The sequence below is a fragment of the Mustelus asterias genome, unplaced genomic scaffold (genome assembly GCF_964213995.1).
Source record: "Mustelus asterias unplaced genomic scaffold, sMusAst1.hap1.1 HAP1_SCAFFOLD_47, whole genome shotgun sequence".
Classification (NCBI taxonomy): Eukaryota; Metazoa; Chordata; class Chondrichthyes; order Carcharhiniformes; family Triakidae; genus Mustelus; species Mustelus asterias.
This window is the reverse complement of record NW_027590122.1, coordinates 976,794-1,000,020: the sequence shown is the minus strand read 5'-3', so window position 1 is coordinate 1,000,020 and position 23,227 is coordinate 976,794. Positions and strand designations below refer to the sequence as shown.

Here is a 23,227-nt window from a genome sequence, read left to right as displayed (position 1 = left end):
TTCAACTGTAGAATCTCCCTGTTCCGAGCCTCACTTGCACTCGGCACCGGGAGCAGTCCAGAGATTGCTACCCTGGAGGCCTTACTTTTTAGCCTAGCACCCAACTCCCTGAATTTCTCTCGTATGACCCCCCTGCTCTTCCTACCTACATCATTTCCCCCAATGTGTACAATCACATCCGTTTGACTCCCTTCCTTTTTAAATATGCTTCCTACCCTCTCGGAGACATCCAGTACCCCAGCACCAGGGAGGCAGACTACCATCCTGGATTCTCGTTCAGTCCCACAGAAGCGCCTGTCCGTGCCTCTAACCATTGCGTCCCCCACAACTATCGCTCTCCTAAACCCCTTCTTTCCCTTCTGGACCCCTGAGCCTGTCTCCGTGGAGGCGATCTGGTCCTCATGGCTTACCCCTGGAGGGTCATCCCCCTCCACAGAATCCAAAACAAGATACCTATTTTGGAGGGGGACAACCACAGGGGATCCCTCCACAGACTGCTTACTCCCTTCCCTTCTCCCATCTGTTGCCCATTCCTTTCTTTTATGGGAGACTGCCACTGGGGTACTTTCTGGCACATCACCCTTCTGACTATTACCCCTCCTAACTGTGACCCACGTGTCTTCCTTCCGAGACCCTGGTGTCACTACCTGACTGTAACTTTTATCTATTACTCGCTCATTTTCCCTAACTAAACTGAGTTCATCGAGCCTCAGCTCCAGCTCCCTTACACGATCCTTCAGGAGATGCAGTTCCACGCATCTGGCATAGATATGGACTTCCGGGAGGCAACTTGTCTCCAGGAACTCCCACATCCCACACCGAATGCAGTATACTGGCCTCCCACTCATATCAGCCATGTCCTTTTTAGTTTTGGGGATGAAACAAAAAGGGGGTGTAACCGAAGAAAAACAAACAAACAACCTTCCTCGCCTTCGCCGAAGCCCTGTGAGCCAAAGCCCTTTTAGCTCTCACTCTGTCCCCTGCTCACTCCACTGCCCGCTAACGACGCTGCCCGCTCAAAGGTGCGGCCTACTTTTAAACCCTCCAAAACCTTCCCAGGCTGCTGCTGGGCCTATTTCCTGTTTAGAAAAAAAAACCTCCGATTTTTTTCACTAATTTAACTGAAAAAATAATTAAATAAATTAGTGCACACACAAGCTCCCTTACCCTCAGCCTGCTCCTGTGGAACAATGAGTCACAGGAATGTGGTCAAGATAGTCCAGTCCCATAATGCCTCACATTCAATCTGCAGTCCTTCAATTATAACAGAATATGTGGCTGTCTGTAGCTGCCTCGGCCATGGTCAACCCCAACACTGCCTTCCTGAACTGCTACAATGCCTGAGGTGTAAGTACACCCACAGTGCTGTTAGGGAGGGATTTCCAGCTACACGTTCCAGTCTTTCACGAGACTGTAGGTGGATATCAGATTGATATATTCCATTCAACCACACCCAAGGTGAGTTATTCCAATTTCTTTATTGTCCAGGACAATATATTCACAATATCTTTAAAACAGAAATTAAACATTCCCATTTGATTTCAGACAGTAACATATTCTGTTAGCTTGTTCTTTATTGTTGATGTCAGGCTGGGGTTGTTCCCCTTGGAGCAAAGGAGGTTGAGGGGAGATTTGATAGAGGTGGACAAGATTCTGACAGGTTTAGATAAGGTGGACAAAGAAAAGCTGTTCCCATTAGCTGATGGGACAAGGATGAGGGGGGGTGCAGATTTAAGGTTTTGGGTCAGAGATGCAGGGGGGTCGTGAGGAAGAATATTTTGGTGCAGCGAATGGTAATGATCATAGAAATCATAGAAACCATACAGTACAGAAAGAGGCCATTCGGCCCATCGAGTCTGCACTGACCACAATCCCACCCAGGCCCTACCCCCATATCCCTACATATTTTACCCGCTAATCCCTCTAATCTACCCATCCCAGGACACTAAGGGGCAATTTTAGCATGGCCAATCAACCTAACCTGCACATCTTTGGACTGTGGGAGGAAACCGGAGCACCCAGAGGAAACCCACGCAGACACGAGGAGAATGTGCAAACTCCGCACAGACAGTGACCCAAGCCAGGAATCGAATCCAGGTCCCTGGGGCTGTGAAGCAGCAGTGCAAACCACTGTGCTAACGTGCCGCCCATTCTGGATCTGGATCTCATCTGGAACTCGCTGTCTACGAGGGTGGAGGAAGTGGAGACAATAAACAATTACAAAGGAAATTGGATGGGCACTGGGAGGTTTCAAACAGAAATGCTGACTAAATATCTCTGAACTTCCAAACACCCTGTCACTCTGTGATCCTTGTGAAATATGAAACCAGGTATTCGGAACAAGACTCAAAGAACATCAGCCCACTGGAGACAAAGTCGTGAGACCAGCCAGTCCAGCAGAAAGAAACCCTCCGACCCTCCCCATTGACCAACTGTGAGAATGAACAAAATGCAGTCCTGGATGTAATTGAGAGCGAAAACAATAACAGCAGAATCCAACCCCTGGAATCACTCGTGAACTTGTTGGTGTCTCAGCAGCTGGGATGAAACTGTGAATCCCGTCCCACACTGAGAGCAGGTGAATGGCCTCTCCCCAGTGTGAACTCGCTGGTGTCTCAGCAGGACGGATGACCAAGTGAACCTCTTCCCACACTGAGAGCAGGTGAACGGTCTCTCTCCAGTGTGAACGCGCTTATGTGCCCGCAGGTTGGATGACCGAGTGAATCCCTTCCCACACTGAGAGCAGGTGAATGGCCTCATCCCAGTGTGAACTCGCTGGTGTGTGCGCAGATTGGATGAATGACTGAATCCCTTCTCACACTGAGAGCAGGTGAATGGCCTCTCACCAGAGTGAAGTCGCTGGTGTGTCTGAAGGTTGGATAACCGACTGAACCCCTTCCCACACTGAGAGCAGGTGAATGGTCTCTCCCCTGTGTGAACTCGCTGGTGTGTCTGCAGGGTGCATGACTGAGTGAATCCCTTCCCACACTGAGAGCAGGTGAAGGGCCTCTCCCCTGTGTGAACTCGCTGGTGTATCTGCAGCTGGAATAACCGAGTGAATCCCTTCCCACACTGAGAGCAGGTGAATGGTCTCTCCCCAGTGTGACTGCGCCGATGAGCTTCCAGCTCTGATGGGGATCTGTATCTCTTCCCACAGTCCCCACATTTCCATGGTTTCTCCATGGTGCAGGTGTCCTTGCCTCTTTCTTGAGTGGACAATCAGTTGAAGCCTTGCCCACACACAGAACACGGGTACCGTCTCTCCCCGCTGTGAATGTTGTGATATTTATTCAGGCTGTGTAACTGGTTAAAGCTCTTCAGTCAGTGCACTGAAACACCCTCACTCGAGTGTGGCCGTGTGTTGGTGCTTTTCCAGTCACACTGACACTTGAAATCTTTTCAAATTGACAAACTGGACAACAATTTCTCCTTCTAGATTCAAAGGCCGATGATATTCAGCTCCCATGGAATATGACTCTGTCAGATCGAGATGTGACGTTTGAGATTTCGGCCTGTGATTCCTCTTTCAGTATCCTGTAAAACAAGTTTACAAAAGTCATCAGTGTCAGTACAGGATAGAAATTCAGAACAGACAATTCTAGTTTCTATGGAACATTCTTTCCTCTCTCCAGACTCGAAACATTGGCTCTATTCTCTCTCTATCTTGGGGATAGCGTGGGAAATGATGCTGCAGTCGATCAGCCAATTCTCAATGAATGGTTGAGGCAGTTCGATGGGCTGAATGGCCAACTGCAGCTCCTGTTTCTTATGATTTGTGTGTGGTGGACAGGAAGCAGTGAGCATGGATCTGTCAATCAGCCTCAATCAGCACCTTCAGGAGAATTGGGAGGGCGAATATTAGATACAGCAGAGTGAGAATGGAGGGAGAGTGTGTGGAATGAAGATTCACAGCTTTTGGGGAACGAGAGAGGAAAGAATGTTCATTCGAATCATAGAATTCTTACATCTTATCAACCGTCCCTGAGCCTTCACAATGAATCTCTCTTCTCAGGACACTCTTATCTCTGACTTGTCTGTGCTGCTCGCAGTCTCACAAAGCAGCTGCCTGTGTGTTGGTACAAGGGGCCCTGCTCGGCAAGTTTAATGCTCCATGACTGTGTCTTTAATGACTGAATAACTATAGGAATATGGTCAAGTCAGCTAAATCCAGGATGCTTTATATTTCGGTTAGTAACTGTCCATTTTGTTAACACAGCACATTTGGATACATAAATACATATAAAAGCAAAATATTGCGGATGCTGGAATCTGAAACAAAAACAGAAAGTGCTGGAAAATGTCAGCAGGTCTGACAGCATCTGTGGAGAGAGAATGGAGCCAACATTTAAAGTCTGGATGACCCTTCATCAGAGTTCTGACAAAGGGTCATCCAGACTCGAAATGTTAGTCTATTCTCTCTCTATAAATATATATACGACAGCTGCCTCAGCCTTGGCCCACTCTAATACATGCACGAAGCAGGGCTGACTATGTGGAAATGCTCAGATTAAAGTTTCCTGCCTTCTCTTTAACAGCGAGTGAAAATGTTTATCGGCTTGCAGACCTTCAAAGGAGTCAGTGTCTGCTATTTCAGCATGAACAGGCTAATCTTCACCTACGTAGGCCCCAGAACATTCTGCTTTTCGGCCTTCACCAGAGGGTGAGCAAGACCAGATTTCTCCATAACAAATACCAAAGGTGAGATATGGGGATATGCTATGCAAATAAAAGATTTGCAGAAATTAATTTTGAATGCGAAAGGGTGAAAAGCGAGGATTTAATTGGCGAATATGTCCGTCAATGAAGGATTAGAAACATTCCTGGTTTCTGATTTGCTGTAATTGACTATTATTGCCAAGTTATTTTTCTGTAACATCAGAACCACTTGCGGGACAGCTGCACAGGGTTTCCCCTTGTGCACAAGTCATTAAAGGCCCCACATTGGATTGTGCGTGGTGTCCAGTGCTGTTTGTACTCAAGTCGACTAAGAATGCCTAAAGGTACTGGTACCCAGGATCTCTGACAACTCTCCCTAACCGGACCTTGACTATCCAAAGGTTGGCCAGAATCCTCTCCAGTAACTTACCTGCCACTGGTGTCAGGCTCACCGGCCTGTAATTACCAGGCTTCTCTTTGCAGCCCTTCTTAAACAATGGAACAACATTAGCCACACTCTAGTCTTCCAGAACTTCACCAGTGGAAAGGGATGAAGCAAATATCTCTGCAAGGCCCTCTGCAATTTCATCCCCAAGTTCCCCAAACTCCCACAAGATCCAAGGATGCACTTGATTTGATTTATTATTGTCATATGTACTAGTATACAGTGAAAAGAATTGTTTCTTGCACACTATCAAGACAAAGCATACAGTTCATAGAGAAGGAAAGGAGAGAACATAAGAACATAAGAAATAGGAGCAGGAGTAGGCCATCTAGCCCCTCGAGCCTGCCCCGCCATTCAATAAGATCATGGCTGATCTGACGTGGATCAGTACCACTTACCCGCCTGATCCCCATAACCCTTAATTCCCTTACCGATCAGGAATCCATCCATCCGCGCTTTAAACATAAAGGGTGCAGGATGTAGTGTTACAGTCATAGCTCAGGTGGACAGAAAGATCAACTTAGTGCGAGGTAGGTCCATTCAAAAGTCTGACGGCAACAGGGAAGAAGCTGTTCTTGAGTTGGTTGGTATGTGAGCTCAGACTTTTGTTTCATTTCCCCAATGGAAAAAGGTGGAAGTGTGAATGTCCGGGGTGTGCGGGTTGATTATGCTGGCTGCTTTTCCGAAGCAGCCGGATGTGTAAAGAGTCAATGGATGGGAGGCAGGTTTGCGCAATGGACTGGGCTTCATTCACAATCCTTTGAGAAATCCGTTGTTGAGAAAAGCATGGATGTTAGAGAACTTGGGGAAATGAATAGTGATGTCTTGAGGAGTGCACATGTAACCAGAGAAGGAGGTGCTGGAAATCGTCAAGTGCATCAAGGGAGATAAATCCCTGGGACCTGATGAAGTGTATCCCAGGACATTGTGGGAGGCTAGGGTGGAAATTGTGGGTCCCCTAGCAGAGATATTTGAATCATCGATAGTCACAGGTGAGGTGCCTGAAGATTGGAGGGTGGCAAATGTTGTGCCTTTGTTTAAGAAGGGCTGCAGGGAAAAGCCTGGGAACTACAGGCCGGTGGGTGAGCCTCACATCTGCAGTGGCTAAGTTGCTCGAAGGTATTTTGAGAGACAGGATCTACAGGCATTTAGAGACGCAAGGATTGATTAGGGACAGCATGGCTTTGTGAGTGGAAAATCATGTCTCACAAATTTGATTGAGTTTTTTAGAACATAGAGTTTCAGGTCATTACCATTCGCTGCATCAGAATATTAGTATTGTTTCTGAAAATTTCATGCATTCCCTCCTGACTTGACCGGACAGCCTCATCTATTCATTACCAACTTGAGTTTCGCTAAATCCCTGTCTCAGCTGATGTTTCTAGAACTTTCATTCATTCCTTTATTTTCTTTAGACTTGACTGTCAGCGTCCCTCATTTAACCCATGAAAAACTTTGGTGCATATAAACCCCTGTCCTCTGCATCAAGTCCCACACACTCACCCATCACCATGGGGCTGCAGTGGTTAGCACTGCTGCCTCACAGTGGGTTCAATTCATGGCTTGGGTGACTGTGTGTGTGGAGTCTGCACGTTCTCCCCATGTCTGCATGGGTTTCCTCCCACAGTCAGAAAGGCTTGCTGGTTAGGTGCGTTGACCCGAACAAGTGCTGGAGTGTGACAACTAGGGGAATTTTACAGCAACTTGCAGTGTTAATGTAGGCTAAGCCTACTTGTGATACTAATAAATAAACTTTAAAACACTGACCCACACAGGCTCCCGGTTAAACAACTCAATTTAAAACATTGCATCTTTTTTTGCAAATCCTTCCATGACATTATTGTTTCCTATTTCCAGCCACACAGATGTTTGAATCTTTTTCTACAGACACACTTACAATCAGGTTCTGATGAATGGAGTGACTCTGGCAGGTTTTGGTCTGATGTCTGGTTTAAGTTTCCCTTCAAATTTTGTCGTCAAATTTCCTGTTAAAAAAAGATCATCATTGTCAGTCAAGAATAGAAATTAAGTGAGAAACATTTCTCTTGGGTTGAGTTTTCTGTGTGTAAATCCTCCCCTTCTAACTCCCTGTAAAAGGAGTTTCCAAAGTCCATCACTGTCAGTCCAGGATAGAAATTCACAACATTCTCTCCTCCTGCTGACAGGGAGCACCGCGCATGCGCACTATTGCCCATCGCCCCGACAAAGATGGCCTCCGTCAACTCGGGGCCTCCAAATCAGGCATCTGCGGTCGCGGCCCCGAATGGTACGAACGCGACACCGAGCAGTTATTATTCGGGTTTTCCTGTCTCCACTGGGTGCTTATGAAGCCTCTCCACCCACCCCGCCGCCTCCATTACCCTCCAGAATAATCCGTTTCCCTGGAAACCCGGAGCTGATATAACCACCCTGCTGCTACTGCGGCAGCAACATCCACTGCGCATGCGCAAAGTCTATTGAGCGGCTGGATCATATTCTGATTCACTGTGAATGCTGGGTAAGATAGCCACCATTGATGTATGTTATTGCATTAAAAAAAATCATGTTTTGTGATTCAATTACGAGTGAAGCCAAAGCACCAAGGTATAAAATGGTGCAGTAGTTAGCACTGCTGCTTCACAGCTCCAGGGTCCCGGGTTCGATTCCCGGCTCGGGTCACTGTCTGTGTGGAGTTTGCACATTCTCCTCGTGTCTGCGTGAGTTTCCTCCGGGCGCTCCGGTTTCCTCCCACAGTCCAAAGATGTGCAGGTTAGCTTGATTGGCCAGGTTAAAAATTGCCCCTTAGAATCCTGGGATGCGTAGGTTGGAGGGATTAGTGGGTAAATATGTGGGGGTAGGGCCTGGGTGGGATTGTGGTCAGTGCAGACTCGATGGGCCGAATGGCCTCCTTCTGCACTGTGGGGTTTCTATGATTTCTATGATGAAAATGAAAATAACTAATATAGCAGCCAGCTCCGTCCTGAATTTAATTAATGTAAGAAGTCTCACAACACCAGGTTAAAGTCCAACAGGTTTATTTGGTAGCAAATAAACCTGTTGGACTTTAACCTGGTGTTGTGAGACTTCTTACGGTGCTTATCCCAGTCCAACGCCGGCATCTCCACATCTGAGTTTAATTGATAGCAGAACAAACATCTACACCTGAAGATGAACTCCTTGGAGTGTCAGCTGGTGTAACAAGCTGATGATTTACCATCCACCCCCTCTCCACACACACACACATACATGGACTTGACAATCAGAATGAACTCATGATTGATCAAATCCTTTGAACTTTTAAATATGTTAACAGAACGGGAAATTGAATAAATCCATTTGCACACATAACATATCTGAATGGTCTCTTTCTGGTGTGGCTGTGCTGCTGTCAATAGGATAACTGACCACTTACATTCCAGAACTGACATTCTGCCCTGTTTCCAAGACCAACATTGAGGGGCAGCACAGTGGTTAGCACTGCTGTCTCACAGTGCCTGGGACCCGGGTTCTATTCCCAGCTTGGGTCACGATCTGTGTGGAGTTTGCATGTTCTCCCTGTGTCTTCGTGGGTGTCCTCTGGGTGCTCTGGTTTCCTCCCACAGTCCAAAGATATGCGGGTTAAGTGGATTGGCCATGCTAAAAATTGTCAAGGGGACTAGCTAGGATTAATGCATGGGGATATGGGGATAGGGCGTGGGTGGGATTGTGGTCGGTCCAGACTCGATGGGCTGAATGGCCTTCTTCTGCACTGTAGGATTTTATGTTCCTTGAAAAGGTACAAAATCGACTGCATGACTGCAAATAGTTTTATTTCCAAAACTGTATGAGAATTCCCACCTGACTCTTCATGTTATTGAGTCAAAGAAACTTTGTTAATTTAAAAAATGACCATGAATACTGCAGAGGCTTCTGCAACTCTTCCGATGTTGTTTTTTGTTAACTCAGATTTTTCATAAAGAGAATTGAGCAATCATTTGAAAGGAGAAATAATGCATGTTTTTATGAAGGGGAATGATATTAGGACTAATTGTACAACTGTTTGAAAATAAGCTAGCACAGACATGATGTGTCTGTGGGTAGAGATGTGTATTGTCTCCAGACAGGACAGCCACATCTCTTTAACCTGTGCTTAATGCTCCTTCCACCCACATTGTCTGTATCTTTAAGACCTGGTTGGCTGTAGGGATTCGCATTCTAATCAGTATTCTGTAACTTGATTTTGTGTCTCTGTGCCCTGTTTGAGAGCACATTTCCACTCCATCTGATGAAGGAGCAGCGCTCCGAAAGCTAATGGTATTTGCTACCAAATAAACCTGTTGGACTTTAACCTGGTGTTGTTAAAACTCTTACTGGGTTCAGTTCTCCAGCTCCTGTCTGCAGACTGACAATAAAACCAATGGACCTGATTGGTGGTGTTGGAGCCTCCAGCGGGTGTTTGTGAATCCTCCCCGCCCACCTCCCAGGGTTTCCTTCCTTCCCAGAGATCAGAATCCTCATTGATTTGAGGCCAAAGTGTAACCTCTTATTTATTGTCCCCCTCCCCCATCCTCTGATGTGAACCATCCTCCAGTGGCAGAGCCAGGATGGGGCCGTTAACCTGGGCCTGTTCCCGGGAGGGAGGGAGGGAGAAGCCCCGCAGCTGCAAACCAGGGAGCTGACAATGATTCTGAAGGGTTTGCGGATCCACAAAGTGTTTCCAAATCCTCCCAGCCACCGCCTAACGCTGACTCCGCTTCTCCGGGACAAACAAGCGCCAAGGACAGCAATGACACTGCGCATGCTCCACATCACAATGCCCGGGAGCTGATTGACGCTAGCTCCGGACCAATAGGAAGAGGGGGCGGGGCTGGAGGACCGAGCGGGAGCGGCTGGTCCTCCAACCAATCGGAGTGAATGAGGGGCGGGACCTGAAGCATGCGCAGTGCGAGTAATGGCGGCGGACGGACGGTTTCAACTTGGAAGCGAGATCAATACGAGGTAGAGTGCGGGGAATGATAAATGTGGCGGATGGGTGGAGAGACTTTGTAAACATGGATAGTCACATGAGCAGCCTGGGAATGGAGGGATACAAACGATTGGTCGAGTTGGACCAAGGAGCGGCACAGGCTTGGAGGGCCGAAGGGCCTGTTTCCTGTGCTGTACTGTTCTTTGTTCTTTGTTGTTCAAACCCAAACCTCGGAAATGAACTTCCCGGTCCCCCCCTTTGTACCAAATGGAGCTGCAGCTTGGAGTGTTAGACCCGGGCTGACTGCCGCCATTGAGGCTGCATGTGGGAGGCCGGCAGGGATTGTGATCGGAGAGTGAAGCCCTGACGTCACAATGGAATGGGTGAGAGTGTGACGTCACAATGGAATGGGTGAGTGTGACGTCACAATGGAATGGGTGAGGGTGTGACGTCACAATGGAATGGGTGAGAGTGTGACGTCACAATGGAATGGGTGAGGGTTCCAGATGAGCTGAGACTGGGCTGGAGTCGGGCGATGGCACTGACATGTGGCCCGGTGGCACAGTGGTTAGTGCAGCTGCCTAACAGCGCCAGGGACCCGGGTTCAATTCCAGCCTCGGGTCGCTGTCTGTGCAGAGTTTCTACATTCCCCCCCGTGTCTGTGTGGGTTTTCTCCGGGTGTTCCGGTTTCCTTCCACAGTCTAAAGATGTGCCGGTTAGACGGATTGGCCACGATAAATTGCCACTTGGTATCAGGGGGATTAACAGGTAAATATGTGGATAGGGCCTGGATCGGATTGTTGTCGGTGCAGGCTCGCTGGAGGCTCCCGCTGGAGGCTCCTTCTCCACTGTATTTTATTATTCATTATTATTACTTAATTACTATCAATGCTTCTATGAATGAAGGTGGTCTTGATGATGATGTGGACATGTGGCTGGAAGCTCATCTTGGGATGAACTATTTCACCCTGGTTGTGAACAGCCTCAGGCAGTTGCCAGGAGGAGAGATAAAGATGTTGGTGAGGGAGTGGAGTTTGTAGTGGGGACTGAACACAATGGGTTCAGTCTTCCCAGTATTTATATGAAATAAATTTCTGTTCTTTCAGTACTGGATGTCAGACAAGTCAGGATGGTGTATGGGTTGGAGAGGAACTTGGAGCTGATGCTGTTCACGGGATTTGGAAATTCTGTCAAAGTTCCTGTTGAGTTGTAGATGTATAAAATCTCTCTCCTCACATCCGGCCTCTCCTACTTCTCTCTGTTTCCACTCAGAGTGTGGAGATGCCGGCGTTGAACTGGGGTAAGCACAGTAAGTAGTCTCACAACACCAGGTTAAAATCCAACAGGTTTATTTGGTAGCATAAGCCACAAGCCTTTCGGAGCGCTGCTCCTTCATCAGGTGAGTGGGAGTTCTGTTCACAAACATGGCATAAAAAGACACAAACTCAATTTACAAGATAATGGTTGGAATGCGAGTCTTTACAGGTCATCAAGTCTTAAAGGTACAGGCAATGTGAGTGGAGAGAGGGTTAAGCACAGGTTAAAGAGATGTGTATTGTCTCCAGCCAGGACAGTTAGAGATTTTGCAAGCCCAGGCAAGTTGTGGGGGTTACAGATAGTGTGACATGAACCCAAGATCCCCGTTGAGGCTGTCCTCATGTGTGATTGACAGATCCATGCTCACTGCTTCTTGCCCTGGACGCAGAGAGCTGAAAATTTCCATGCAGGCGGCCAGACAGATAAATGTCTACATTAGTGGAGTAAAAATGTGTGGAATATACAGACCAAATTCACTTCATTCCCTTCAGTTGCTGCAAGTCCCCAATTCCCCCCAGAATGAGAAAAGAAATGGAAAGGGGGAAACATTGATTTACTCACAGATGTTGCCCAGAGGAGGAAGTTTCACTCTGAAGTTCATTGGACAACTTCCGCATTGTGACGTTACAATGGAACCCTGCCTGAATCAGCCAATAGGAATCACTCTGCTCCGTGTTGATGTCTCCACCTTCCAGGCCCGGGCGCGCGGACCCGGGAGCCCCGCCCCGTGTGCAGGGGAGAACCCACCCTCTGATCATCTTGCTGAGGTGTTGACCAATGGGAAGAGTTGGAGGACTGGAAGGACTCTGGTCTTCCAGCCAATCAGAGCGCGGGCTTTGTGTGAATGAAGATTGATCTTCAGACAGACTCAAACTTCCTCCTGTCGCTAATATCTGTGAGTAAATCACTTTCTCTTCAACCCCCTTTCCATTTCTTTTCTCATTCTGGGGGAAATTGGGGACTTGCAGCAACTGAAGGGAAAGGAAGTGAATCCAGGGAATGTGCCGACTCTGCAAAGGTTGCCCCAGGTCTCTCTCTCTCTTCAACCAGAAAATGATCCATTTCTGCCCACTGTTTGCTGTTAGCCAATCTTCTATCCACGCCAATATGTTATCCCCGCAGCATGAATTTTTATTTGCTGCAATAACATTTCATGTGGCACCTCATCAAATGTCTTCTGGAAATCTAAGTACAGCGCATCCACCGGTTTCCCTTTATCCAATTCCCGATGGGGAATTTTAGAAAATTGAACAACACATCAACGATCTCACTCTGTTAAGACCCGAGAATGAAGCCCAGCAGGACCCGAGGACTCATCAGCCCACAGCTCCAACAGTTTGCTGAGGACCACTTCCCTGGGAATTGTGCTTTTTCAGAGTTCATCCCACACTTCTGTTTTCTGATTTCCAGCTGTTTCTGAGTTTTAACTGTATCCTCTATTGTGAACACCGAGGCAAAATACTTGTTCAATTCATCTCCCAGCTCCTTATTTTTCATCATCAATTCCTGGACTCACTTTCTGTTAGACAGTTAAGAAATGAGGTGGAGCAAGTGACTGAAGTGTCAGTCAGGGAGCACTATTGGGAGCACCAATAGTTTCAAAATAGTTCAGGAAAAAGATAGGACAGGTCCACAGGTCAAGGCCCTAAACTGGAGCAGGGCCACTTTTGTGGGCATTAGGCAGGATCGAGCAGATGTTGATGAGGTGAGTTTGTTTGAAGGGAAAGGAATGACTGGCAAATGGAAGGTTTTAAAAGTGTGATATCAAGAGTCCAGGGGCAGTATATTCCTGTTAAGATGAAGGGAAAGAATGGTAAATTTAGGGATCTCTGGCAGACAAGGGACATTGAGGCTCTGGTCAGGTAAAAGAAGGAAGCATACATTGGGTTTAGGCAATCGGGGACAAGTGAATCACTCTGACTATAAAAAGTGTAAGAAAATACTGAAGAGGGAAATCAGGAGGACAAAAAGTGGGTCTGATATGGATCTGGCAGGTAAGATTAAAGAAAATTCCAAGAGGTTCGAGAGCAATATTAAGAGTAAAAGGGTGGCTAGAGAGAGAATAGATCCCCTTAAAAATCAGGATGGCCATCTGTGTGTGGAGCCACAGGAGATGGGTGAGATTTTTAATGAATACTTCTCCTCTGTGTTTACTGCGGAGAGCACCATGGGTGCTAAAGAAATAAGGGAAACAAGTGGTGATGTCTTGGGCACACGCATGTTACTTGGGAGGAGGTATCTGCAGCCTTATAAAAGCAAATTACTGCGGATGCTGGAATCTGAAACCAAGAGAGAAAATGCTGGAAAATCTCAGCAGGTCTGGCAGCATCTGTAAGGAGAGAAAAGAGCTGATGTTTCTTGTCTCGATGACCCTTTGTCAAAGCTCTGAAACATCAGTTCTTTTCTCTCCATACAGATGCTGCAAGACCTGCTGAGAATGGGGAGAGAGCTTTTGGGGAATGAGAGAGGAAAGAATGTTCCATAGAAATTGTCTGTTCTGAATTTCTATCCTGTACTGACACTGATGACTTTTGTAAACTCATTTTCCAGGATATTGAAAGAGGAATCACAGGCCGAAATCTCAAACATCACGTCTAGAACTGACAGAGTCGTATTCCTTGGGACCTCAATATCACCGGACTTTGAATCCAGAAGGAGAAATGATTGTCCAGTCTGTCGATTTGAAGAGATTTGAAATGTCAGTGTGAGTGAAAAAGCATCAACACACTGCCACACTCGAGAGAGAGTGTTCCAGTGCACTGACTAAAGAGCTTTAACCAGTTACACAGTCTGAATAAATATCACACCATTCACAGCGGGTAGAGACTGTAATCTTGTTCTGTGTGTGGACGAAGTTTCAACTAGTTGTCCACCCAAGAGAGAGGCAAGGACACCTGCACCATGGAGAAACCATGGAAATGTGTGAACTGTGGGAAGGGATGCAGAACCCCATCTCAGCTGGAAGCTCATCGGCGCAACCACACTGGGGAGAGGCCGTTCATCTGCTCTCAGTGTGGGAAGGGATTCACTCAGTCATCCCACCTGCAATCACACCAGCTACGTCACACAGGGGAGAAGCCGTTCACCTGCTCTCAGTGTGGGGAGGGATTCACTCGGTCAACCAACCTGCAGTCACACCAGCGAGTTCACACTGGGGAGAGACCATTCACCTGCTCTCAGTGTGGGCAGGGATTCATTCAGTTCTGCAGCCTGCAGACACACCAGCGAGTTCACACTGGAGAGAGGCCATTCACCTGCTCTCAGTGTGGGAAGGGATTCACTCGGTCGTCCCACCTGCAGAGACACCAGCGAGTTCACACTGGGGAGAGGCCATTCACCTGCTCTCAGTGTGGGAAGGGATTCACTCGGTCAACCAACCTGCAGTCACACCAGCGAATTCACACTGGGGAGAGACCGTTCACCTGCTCTCAGTGTGGGCAAGAATTCACTCAGTTATGCATCCTGCGGACGCACCAGCAAGTTCACACTGGGGAGAGGCCATTCACCTGCTCTCAGTGTGGGAAGGGTTTCAGCGTTTCATCCCAGCTGCTGAGACATCAACAGGTTCACGAGTGATGACAGTGGTTGGATTCTGCTGTTATTGTTTCTGCTCTCAATTACATCCAGGATTGCATTTTGTTCATTCTCACAGTTGGTCAATGGGGAGGGTCGGAGGGTTTCTTTCTGCTGGACTGGCTGGTCTCAGCCTCCAGTGGGCTGATGCTCTTTGAGTCTTTTTGTGAATACCTGATTTCAAATGTCACAAGGATCACAGAGTGACAGAGTGTTAGGAAGTTTAGAGATATTCAGTCAGAAGAAAACAGAGGTTGGCAGTGCAAAGGTACATTTCTGAATGGAGGGCTGTGACAAGTGACATTCCTCAGGGATCAGTGCTGGGACTTTTGCTGTTTGTAATATATATAAATGATTTGGAGGAAAATGTAACTGCTTTGATTGGTAAGTTTGTGGACGACACAAAGGTTGGTGGATTTGCGGATAGCGATGGGGACCGGCAGAGGATACAGCAGGATATAGATCAGTTGGAGACTTGGGCGGAGAGATGGCAGATGAAGTTCAATCCGGAAAAATGTGAGGTAATGCATTTTGGAAGGTCTAATACAGATGGGAAATATACAGTAAATGGCAGAACCCTGAAGAGTATTCATAGGCAGAGGGATCTGGGTGTACAGGTACACAGGTCATTGAAAGTGGCAAGGCAGGTGGAGAAGATAATCAAGAAGGCATACGGCATGCTTGCCTTCATCGGCCCGGGTATTGAGTTTAAAAATTGGCAAGTCTTGTTGCAGCTTTATAGAACCTTAGTTAGACCGCACTTGGAATCTAGTGTTCAATTCTGGTCACCACACTACCAGAAGGATGTGGAGGCTTTGGAGAGGGTACGGACAATATTTATCAGGATGTTGCCTGGTGTGGAGGGCATTAGCTATCAGGAGAGGTTGGAGAAACTTGGTTTGTTCTCACTGGAACGACGGAGGTTGAGGAGGGCGACCTGATGGAAGTCTACAAAATTATGAGGGGCATGGACAGAGTGGATAGTCAGAAGCTTTTTCCCAGGGTGGAAGAGTCAATTACTCGGGGCATGGGTTTAAGGTGCGAGGGGAACTCCACCAGGCTCGTAAGGCACGATCTGCCCTTGACAAAGCCATGCTGAGTATTCTTGAGCATACTAAACCTCTCTAAATGCTCATATATCCTGTCCCTCAGGATCTTCGCCATCAGTTTACCAACCACTGAGGTTAGACTCACTGGTCGGTAATTACCTGGGCTATCCCTATTCCCCTTCTTGAAAATAGGACTAAAACCTCTCAAAAGTTTGAATATCTCTATTAAATCTTTCCTTAACCTTTCCTGCTCTATAGAGTGCAATTCCAGCCTCTCTAATCTCTCCATATGGATTATCCATCCTGAGGTCCCTACTATCACAGATGCCCATCTTCAGCCAATTCGATTCACTTCAAGGGATATCAATAAACAGCTGAAGGCAATGGATAAGGAAAAATCCAAACTGGCCAACTGCCCTCCAATGTCTCGAGTCTCGCTCATCAGCAAAATGATGGAAGATGTTGTTGCCAACGGTGCGATCAAGCAGCATTTATACAGCAATAACCTGCTCACTGATGCTCATTTTGGGTTCCACCGAGGACCACTCACCTCCTGCCTCATTTACAGCCTTTGTCCAAACATGGACAAAAGAGTTGAACTGGGTGATGTTGGAGTGATTGCCATTGACGTCAAGGCAGCATTTGACTGTGCGTGGCATCAAGCAACCCAATTAACATTGAAGTCAATGGGAATCAGGGGGAAACTCTCCACCGGCGAGAGCCACATCCCGCACAGAGGAGGATGATCGCGGTTGTTGGAGGCCAATCATCTCAGCCCCAGGGTAGTGTCCGAGGCCCATCCATCCTCAGTTGCTCCACCAATGACCCTCCCCCATCATAAAGTCGAAAGCGGAGCTGTTCATTGATAATTGCAGTACTCATGACTGAGAATGATACCAGGGATGAGGATTTTTTTTTTATTCTTTCAGGGGATGTGAATGTGACTGGCAAGGCCAACATTCATTGTGCATCACTGATTGCCCTTGTGAAGAAAGTGAGCCACTTTCTTGAATCGCTGCAATCCATCTGGTGTAGGTATACCCACAACGGTGTTAGGGAGTTCCAGGAATTTGATGCAGTGACAGAGAAGGAATGGTGATTGATTTTCAAGTCAGAATGGTGTGTGATGTGGAGTACAATTTGCAGATGGTGGCATTCCCATACGCTGGCTGCACTTGTTTTTCAAGTGGTAGAAGTTAGGGTTTGGAACATGCTGTGAAAACAGCCTTGGTGATTTCTTGCAGTGCATCTAATCAGTGGGATACACTGCCACCATTGTGGGCTAATGGTGGAGAGTGAATGTTTAAGGTGGTATTTGAGATGCTGATCAGGCGGGCTACTTTGTCCTGGATAGGATCTACAAAATTGTTGCAGATACACTCATCCAGGTAAAGAATATTCCCCCTTACTCCTGATTTATACCTTGTGAATCATGGCAAGCCTTTGGGGAGTCATTAAGTGAGTAACCTGCCACAAAACTCCCAACCTCTGATCTGCTCTTGTAACCTCAGTATTTAAATGACTGGTCAATGGTAACCCCAAAGTTATTGCTGGTGGGGCATTCACTGATGGTAATGCCATTGAATATCATGGGAAGATGGTTCGATTTTCTTGCTGGAAATAGATATTTCCTGATAATTATGTGGTGTCAGTATGAATTGACAATCAGCTCCAACCTGAATGTTGTCCTGGTCCTGCGCTGCATGCGGGCAGCTTCAGTATTCAGAGTTGTGAATGGTCATATACACTGCAATCATCAGTGAACATCCCCGTTTCCGACCCTACGGTGGGGAGACGGTAATTAATGAAGCCGCTGAAAATGATTAGGCCCAGGAGACACGAGGAACAACAAAATATATTTATATAGCGCCTGAAAGTAATAAAACATCCAAGGAGCATTGTAAAATAAAGTATGACATTGAGCCACAAAGAAGATATTTGGTTAGATGACCAAAAGTTTGGTCAAAGTGGTAGATTTTAAGGGGTGTGTTAAAGGAGTAAAGCGAGGTGGAGAGTTGGAGACGTGTAGGGATGGTATTCCAGAGGTTGGAGCCTAAGCAACTGAAGGTAGAGCTTGCAATGGTGAAGCAAGGTCAGGGACAAACTAAAGACCAGAATTAGAGTCGTGTAATATATTGAGGGTTGTGGGGCTGATAGGAGATTATAGATATTGGGACAGGCAAGGTCATGGAGTGATTTGAAACCAAGGATGAGAATTTTAATGTTAAGTTGTTGCTTTACTGGGTGGATCATCGTGCACAAGGGTGATAGTGGAATAACACTTAATGTGAGTTTAAACATGGCCAGCAGAGTTTTAGATGAACCCTGCAGTGACCCTTGCAGTGATGACTGACCTCCAACAACCACAGCCATCATCGTCTGTACCTGGTATATCCCCAACCGGTGGAGAGATCCCCCCGCCAAACCCCACCGACTCCAACCCTGTGTAGGTCCCTTTCTGCCAAACTCAGTCAAATGATGTCTTGATGGATTTTCTTTGTTCTTTTTTTTGTTTTCTTTAAAGAAAACAAAATTTTCTTTGTTCTTCGTTCTGTTTGGAACATCCCAAATGCCCATCCAATTTCCTTTTTAATTGTTTATTGTCTCCACTTGCTCCACCCTCGTAGGCAGCGAGTTTCAGGTCATTACCATTCGCTGCATCAGAATATTCTTCCTCACATCTCCCTCCCCCCCCCCCCCCCCTTGCATCTCTGACCCAAAACAAGAAATCTGTGCCCCCCTCGTCCTTGTCCCTTCAGCTAATGGGAACAGCTTTTCTTTGTCCACCTTATCTAAACCTGTCAGAATCTTGTCCACCTCTATCAAATCTCCCCTCAATCTCCTTTGCTCCAAGGGGAACAACCCGAGACTGACATTGACAATAAAGAACAAACTAACGGGATATGTTACTGTCTGAAATCAAATGGGAATGTTTAATTTCTGTTTTAAAGATATTGTGAATATATTGTCCTGGACAATAAAGGAATCAGCTATAACTGAGCAAGAAGAAGACAGTTTCAATGTGGAATTGAGTGGAATATTCTCTCTGGATTTAAACAATGGAGGAACTACAAACATGGAAGAAAATAAATTTCAAAATGTGAACTCTGTACAGACTGTTTTCAAAATAGAACTTGAAAATTCACAAATGAACAGCAATGAAGACTCTCCTTTTGCAGGAGGAACTTTGGACTATAATTATTGTAAGAAGAAAACCGTCAGAAAAGACTGCAAGCAGTAATTTCCATCTTCAGTGGACTGAATTCCTGGACATGGAACCCAGCAGTGTGCTGTTATCAAGCTGGACTTGTGAATGTCAAGTGGACAATGGAGGGATTATTATGTCTATTGCAGGTTATAAGATAGATCAACATAGGAAAACAGTGGATTTAGGAACAGGAGGAGGCCATTTGGCCCTTTGAGCCTGCTCCACCATTCAATAAGATCATGGCTGTTGTTAAGATATACAGCATGTTGTATATTGTAATATTCTAAATGGGATATTTTGAAGGTGATACATTTCCATTTCTTCCTGTTTTTGTTACAAAAATCTAATTTTATAATTCCTATGTTTTAGAAATATGAATTAGTTGCAAGAATTGCTTTTAAAAAATGGAAAACCTGGATTGAGAATCTGATGAAAACACCCTCAGGGAATTCGCAGTCACAAAGCATGGCCCATGTTGGTTTAAGAAGTCAAAACTCGAGAGGTAAGAACTGTAAAAGGTCAGCTGGATCTTTTAGCTGGAGACATTGGGTCTGACGATTATTGTACTGTTTTTGTTAGGTTAATTCTTCATGCAGACCTCAGGAAAAAGGGTTTAGTTTTGAAGCTAAATATCTGTCAGATATTCCACCTGGTCTCTGTTACCATGGGGATATGTGATTCAGGGTGGAGTCTTGGTTAGAATTAGACCATAAGATATAGGAGCAGAATTAGGCTATTCGGCCCATCGAATCTGCTGTGCCATTCGATCATGGCTGATAAATCTCAATCCCATTCTCCTGCCTTTTCCCCGGAACCTTTGAGTCCTTTCCAATCAATGACCTGGTTTCAGCGGACAGTCTGCAGTCAGCTTGGAAGCCACCAGTTGTGGGACCAGGAGCTGTGAACCAGCTGTGGGACTAGAAGCCTAGAGGACCGTTGGAAACCAGGGGTGTTTCCAACATTTAAATGCCTCAGCAAGAATGCAGTGAAGCCCATGTTTAGACTGAGGAGTCCACAGTTTGAGAGCTTAAAGGAAAATTGGAGGCTTGTTTAGTGAAAAGATAATGGATGGACTCCCATAAACTCTTGGCCTCTTTTTAGGTCAAACCGAATAAACAAACTCAAATTAAGTCAGGACAAAGTAAAAGGGGCAGCTCCCCAAAAGGAGGGGGAACAGCCCGAACAAAAATCAAAGTACAAAGGAAACTTAAAAACATCAAATTAAAATGTGATTATCAGGGTCGATAACGCACCCCAACCCCTGCGGTGCCCAGCGGGCACGGAAGGCATCAACCGTGCCCGTGGACACCGCATGCTCCCTCTCCAGGGACACCTGGCTGTGAATGTAGCCGCAGTAGAGGGGCAGACAGTCAGGATGGACGGCCCCCTCGATCGCCCGCTGCCTGGGGAGAATATCTGGTGTACTGGGGAGAATTAAAGTGAATTGTGGAGAGCTTTGACATACCTTTGGGATGGTCCTAGGACCAGAAGTGAATGAAACTTCAAGATATTGTTATGTATAAAGAAACTCTTGAGGTAAAAAAATAGAACTCGGTTTATATCATAAATCTTTATTGAGTGTAGTATTCAATTTGTAGTGTTGTCTTTTTAAATTTTATTTAAACATACAGTAAAGTTTGTTTTTGTTTAAAAATGTGGAATCTTGTGATGTAATTCTTTCAGTTAATCACCGGGTGTTCGAATTTCTCTGCAAACGTTAACAGTCCTGACCGGGATCGCAAAAATTCACACAGTGTTTCAAAACAAATCGAAGAAAAAGATGGTTTTTCTCCTTCAGTCCAAATGTTACACATGAAGAGACCCTCTTCTGGTTTCTCCAATAATTTGTTGCTTTGAGCAATTCTTTTCATGGAACAATCAGATAATTGATGACTGAAAATGGAACTAATTGTATCCCTTTAAAGCAGGAGGGCGATCGCCCGGCACAGAGGGGAATTAGGGATTTCTCCCATAGACCAATTGACAGGGATTCTACCCTCCAACCACCTGAAGTGAATTCTTTACATGAATCATCCGTGCCAGTGCAGTTATCAACTTGCAGTTTGGCTGATCAGAAAATGCTTTGTTGCTGATTTTCCTTGTGTTAGGAAGTGACAGTGCCAAGGCCAGATCTTGTTTCCTCCTTGATCGGGATGTAACCCGTGTCCACATCGCCACTTCATTCTTCCACTGGTTGTATGGTTCAGACTCCGAGAGCATCAGCAGGTAATCAGACCCTGACAATTCCCACTGCCTTTCAGTCATTTCTCACAAAAGCTGCTGGGATTGTAAGCTTCTGTCTGAAATATACTTTCTTTTAGTTTCCAACCTTCACCATTAGACAAGCATTTTCTGTTACCATGTTATAATCCTGACAGCCTTGGGGTGGAGTCAATCTTTATTTGGTATAGATTTGTTCACAGAATCAAACATTACAGGTTCAACTCTGACTCCAAGCTATATTAGTGAGTCCCACTTTTTACCTGCTCATTATAACTATCTCATCAGTGCCCTCCATCTGAATAAACTTAACCTCTATTGGTATAATTAACAGCCACAGTCAGAGCATCCAAAAGATCACTAATGGGTGTGACTGCCATGGTGTGTCAGCAGCTTGGGTGAACAAGTGAATCCTTTCCCACACACTGAGCAGGTGAATGGTCTCAGTTTGGAAACGAAGGGAAAATAACATTTCAGGCAGAAGCTTCCAATCTGGTAGTTTTTATGAGAAATCGCTGAAAGTGAGTGGGAATTATCAGGGTCTCTTCCCAGTGTGAATTCCCTAATGTTCCAGTAGGTTGTTTGGTCATCAGGTGAGAAGGAGCAGCGCGCTGAAAGCTCGTGATTCGAAATAAACCTGTTGGACTTTAACCAGGTGTTGTGAGACGTCTTACTGGGCCCACCCCAGTCCAACACCGGCATCTCCACATCATATGCACCAACACCAGACATATCAATGTTGTTACGATCCTCATGGTCACCTTATAATAAACAAATTCCCACAAATCCCAATGGAATAAACAAAGACAATGTTTCATTTTAAAAAATTTTTACTTCAAAAATTAATCTAAAATTAACATCACTGAATCATGCATTAAGAAACAGTATTTGAATAGACAGGATAAATTAAACTTTAAAACGCTCAGACAATAAAAACAGGTTCCACAAAATCACAAACATTCCCCCCTCAGTATATTTGGCTCTAATTCCAGTTCCAGAGTCCACAACTCTCTGTATTTCCCAGGGGGGGGGGAAAGAAAGTGTTTTCCTCACAGATGTTGTCCAGAGGAGGAGGTTTGAGTCTGTGTGTGAAGTTTGAGTCTGTGGTGAAGTTTGAGTCTGTGTGTGAAGTTTGAGTCTGTGGTGAAGTTTGAGTCTGTGTGTGAAGTTTGAGTCTGTGTGTGAAGTTGGAGTCTGTGGTGAAGTTTGAGTCTGTGGTGAAGTTTGAGTCTGTGTGTGAAGTTTGAGTCTGTGGTGAAGTTTGAGTCTGTGGTGAAGCTACAAACAGAAGCTGTGCTGTTTCAAATCAAACTGCGGGACTTGGAAGAAAATGATGGGAAGATTTTGCAAAGTCCCCTCCCCCACTCCCTCAGCTGGCAGACCAGCGCGCAGGCGCAGAGAGCGCTGCTGAGTTGAGCTGTCCGGAGCAGGCGCAGAGAGCGCTGCTGAGCCGAGCTGTCCGGAGCAGGCGCAGAGAGCGCTGCTGAGCCGAGCTGTCCGGAGCAGGCGCAGTGCGGCTGCCGCCAGCGGTCGCTCTCGATCTCTTTTTGGAGCCGCAGCCGCCGTAGAGAGAGGGGGGCGGGGGAGATCACCGAGCGGCTTCTCGCTCTGGCCGGAGCCGCCAGCATGTTGCCTGGAAACCTTGGCTGGAGGAGGTGCAGGAGGAGGGGAATGGGTGGGGGCGGGGCTCCCGTGTCCGCGCGCCCGGGCCTGCGCACTGAAACCACAGGACGTCACCGCGGAGCAGACTTATTCTTATTGGCTAATTCACGCGAGGTTCCATTGTGACGTCACAATGCGGAAGTTGGCCAATGAGGTTCAGAGTGAAACTTACT

The 23,227-nt window shown here is 46.3% G+C and overlaps 2 protein-coding genes across 2 annotated transcripts in view; one reads left to right on the top strand and one right to left on the bottom strand.

Annotated features, from left to right (window-relative positions):
• LOC144483173 (uncharacterized) overlaps positions 1-23,227 on the top strand; it is a 950,558-nt gene that overhangs the window by 832,399 nt on the left and 94,932 nt on the right.
• Positions 1,461-7,545, bottom strand: LOC144483135 (uncharacterized). The gene is made up of 3 exons (XM_078201922.1): positions 7,462-7,545; positions 6,999-7,086; positions 1,461-3,534 (listed from the first exon to the last, which is right to left on the bottom strand). Exon 3 carries the CDS (start codon positions 3,181-3,183, stop codon positions 2,509-2,511), a length of 675 nt encoding a protein of 224 aa, XP_078058048.1. The 5' UTR covers positions 3,184-3,534; positions 6,999-7,086; positions 7,462-7,545; the 3' UTR covers positions 1,461-2,508.

Bases quoted from the DNA above. Each gene is read 5' to 3' on its own strand.
- LOC144483135 (XM_078201922.1), bottom strand. From the start codon at position 3,183: ATGGAGAAACCATGGAAATGTGGGGACTGTGGGAAGAGATACAGATCC.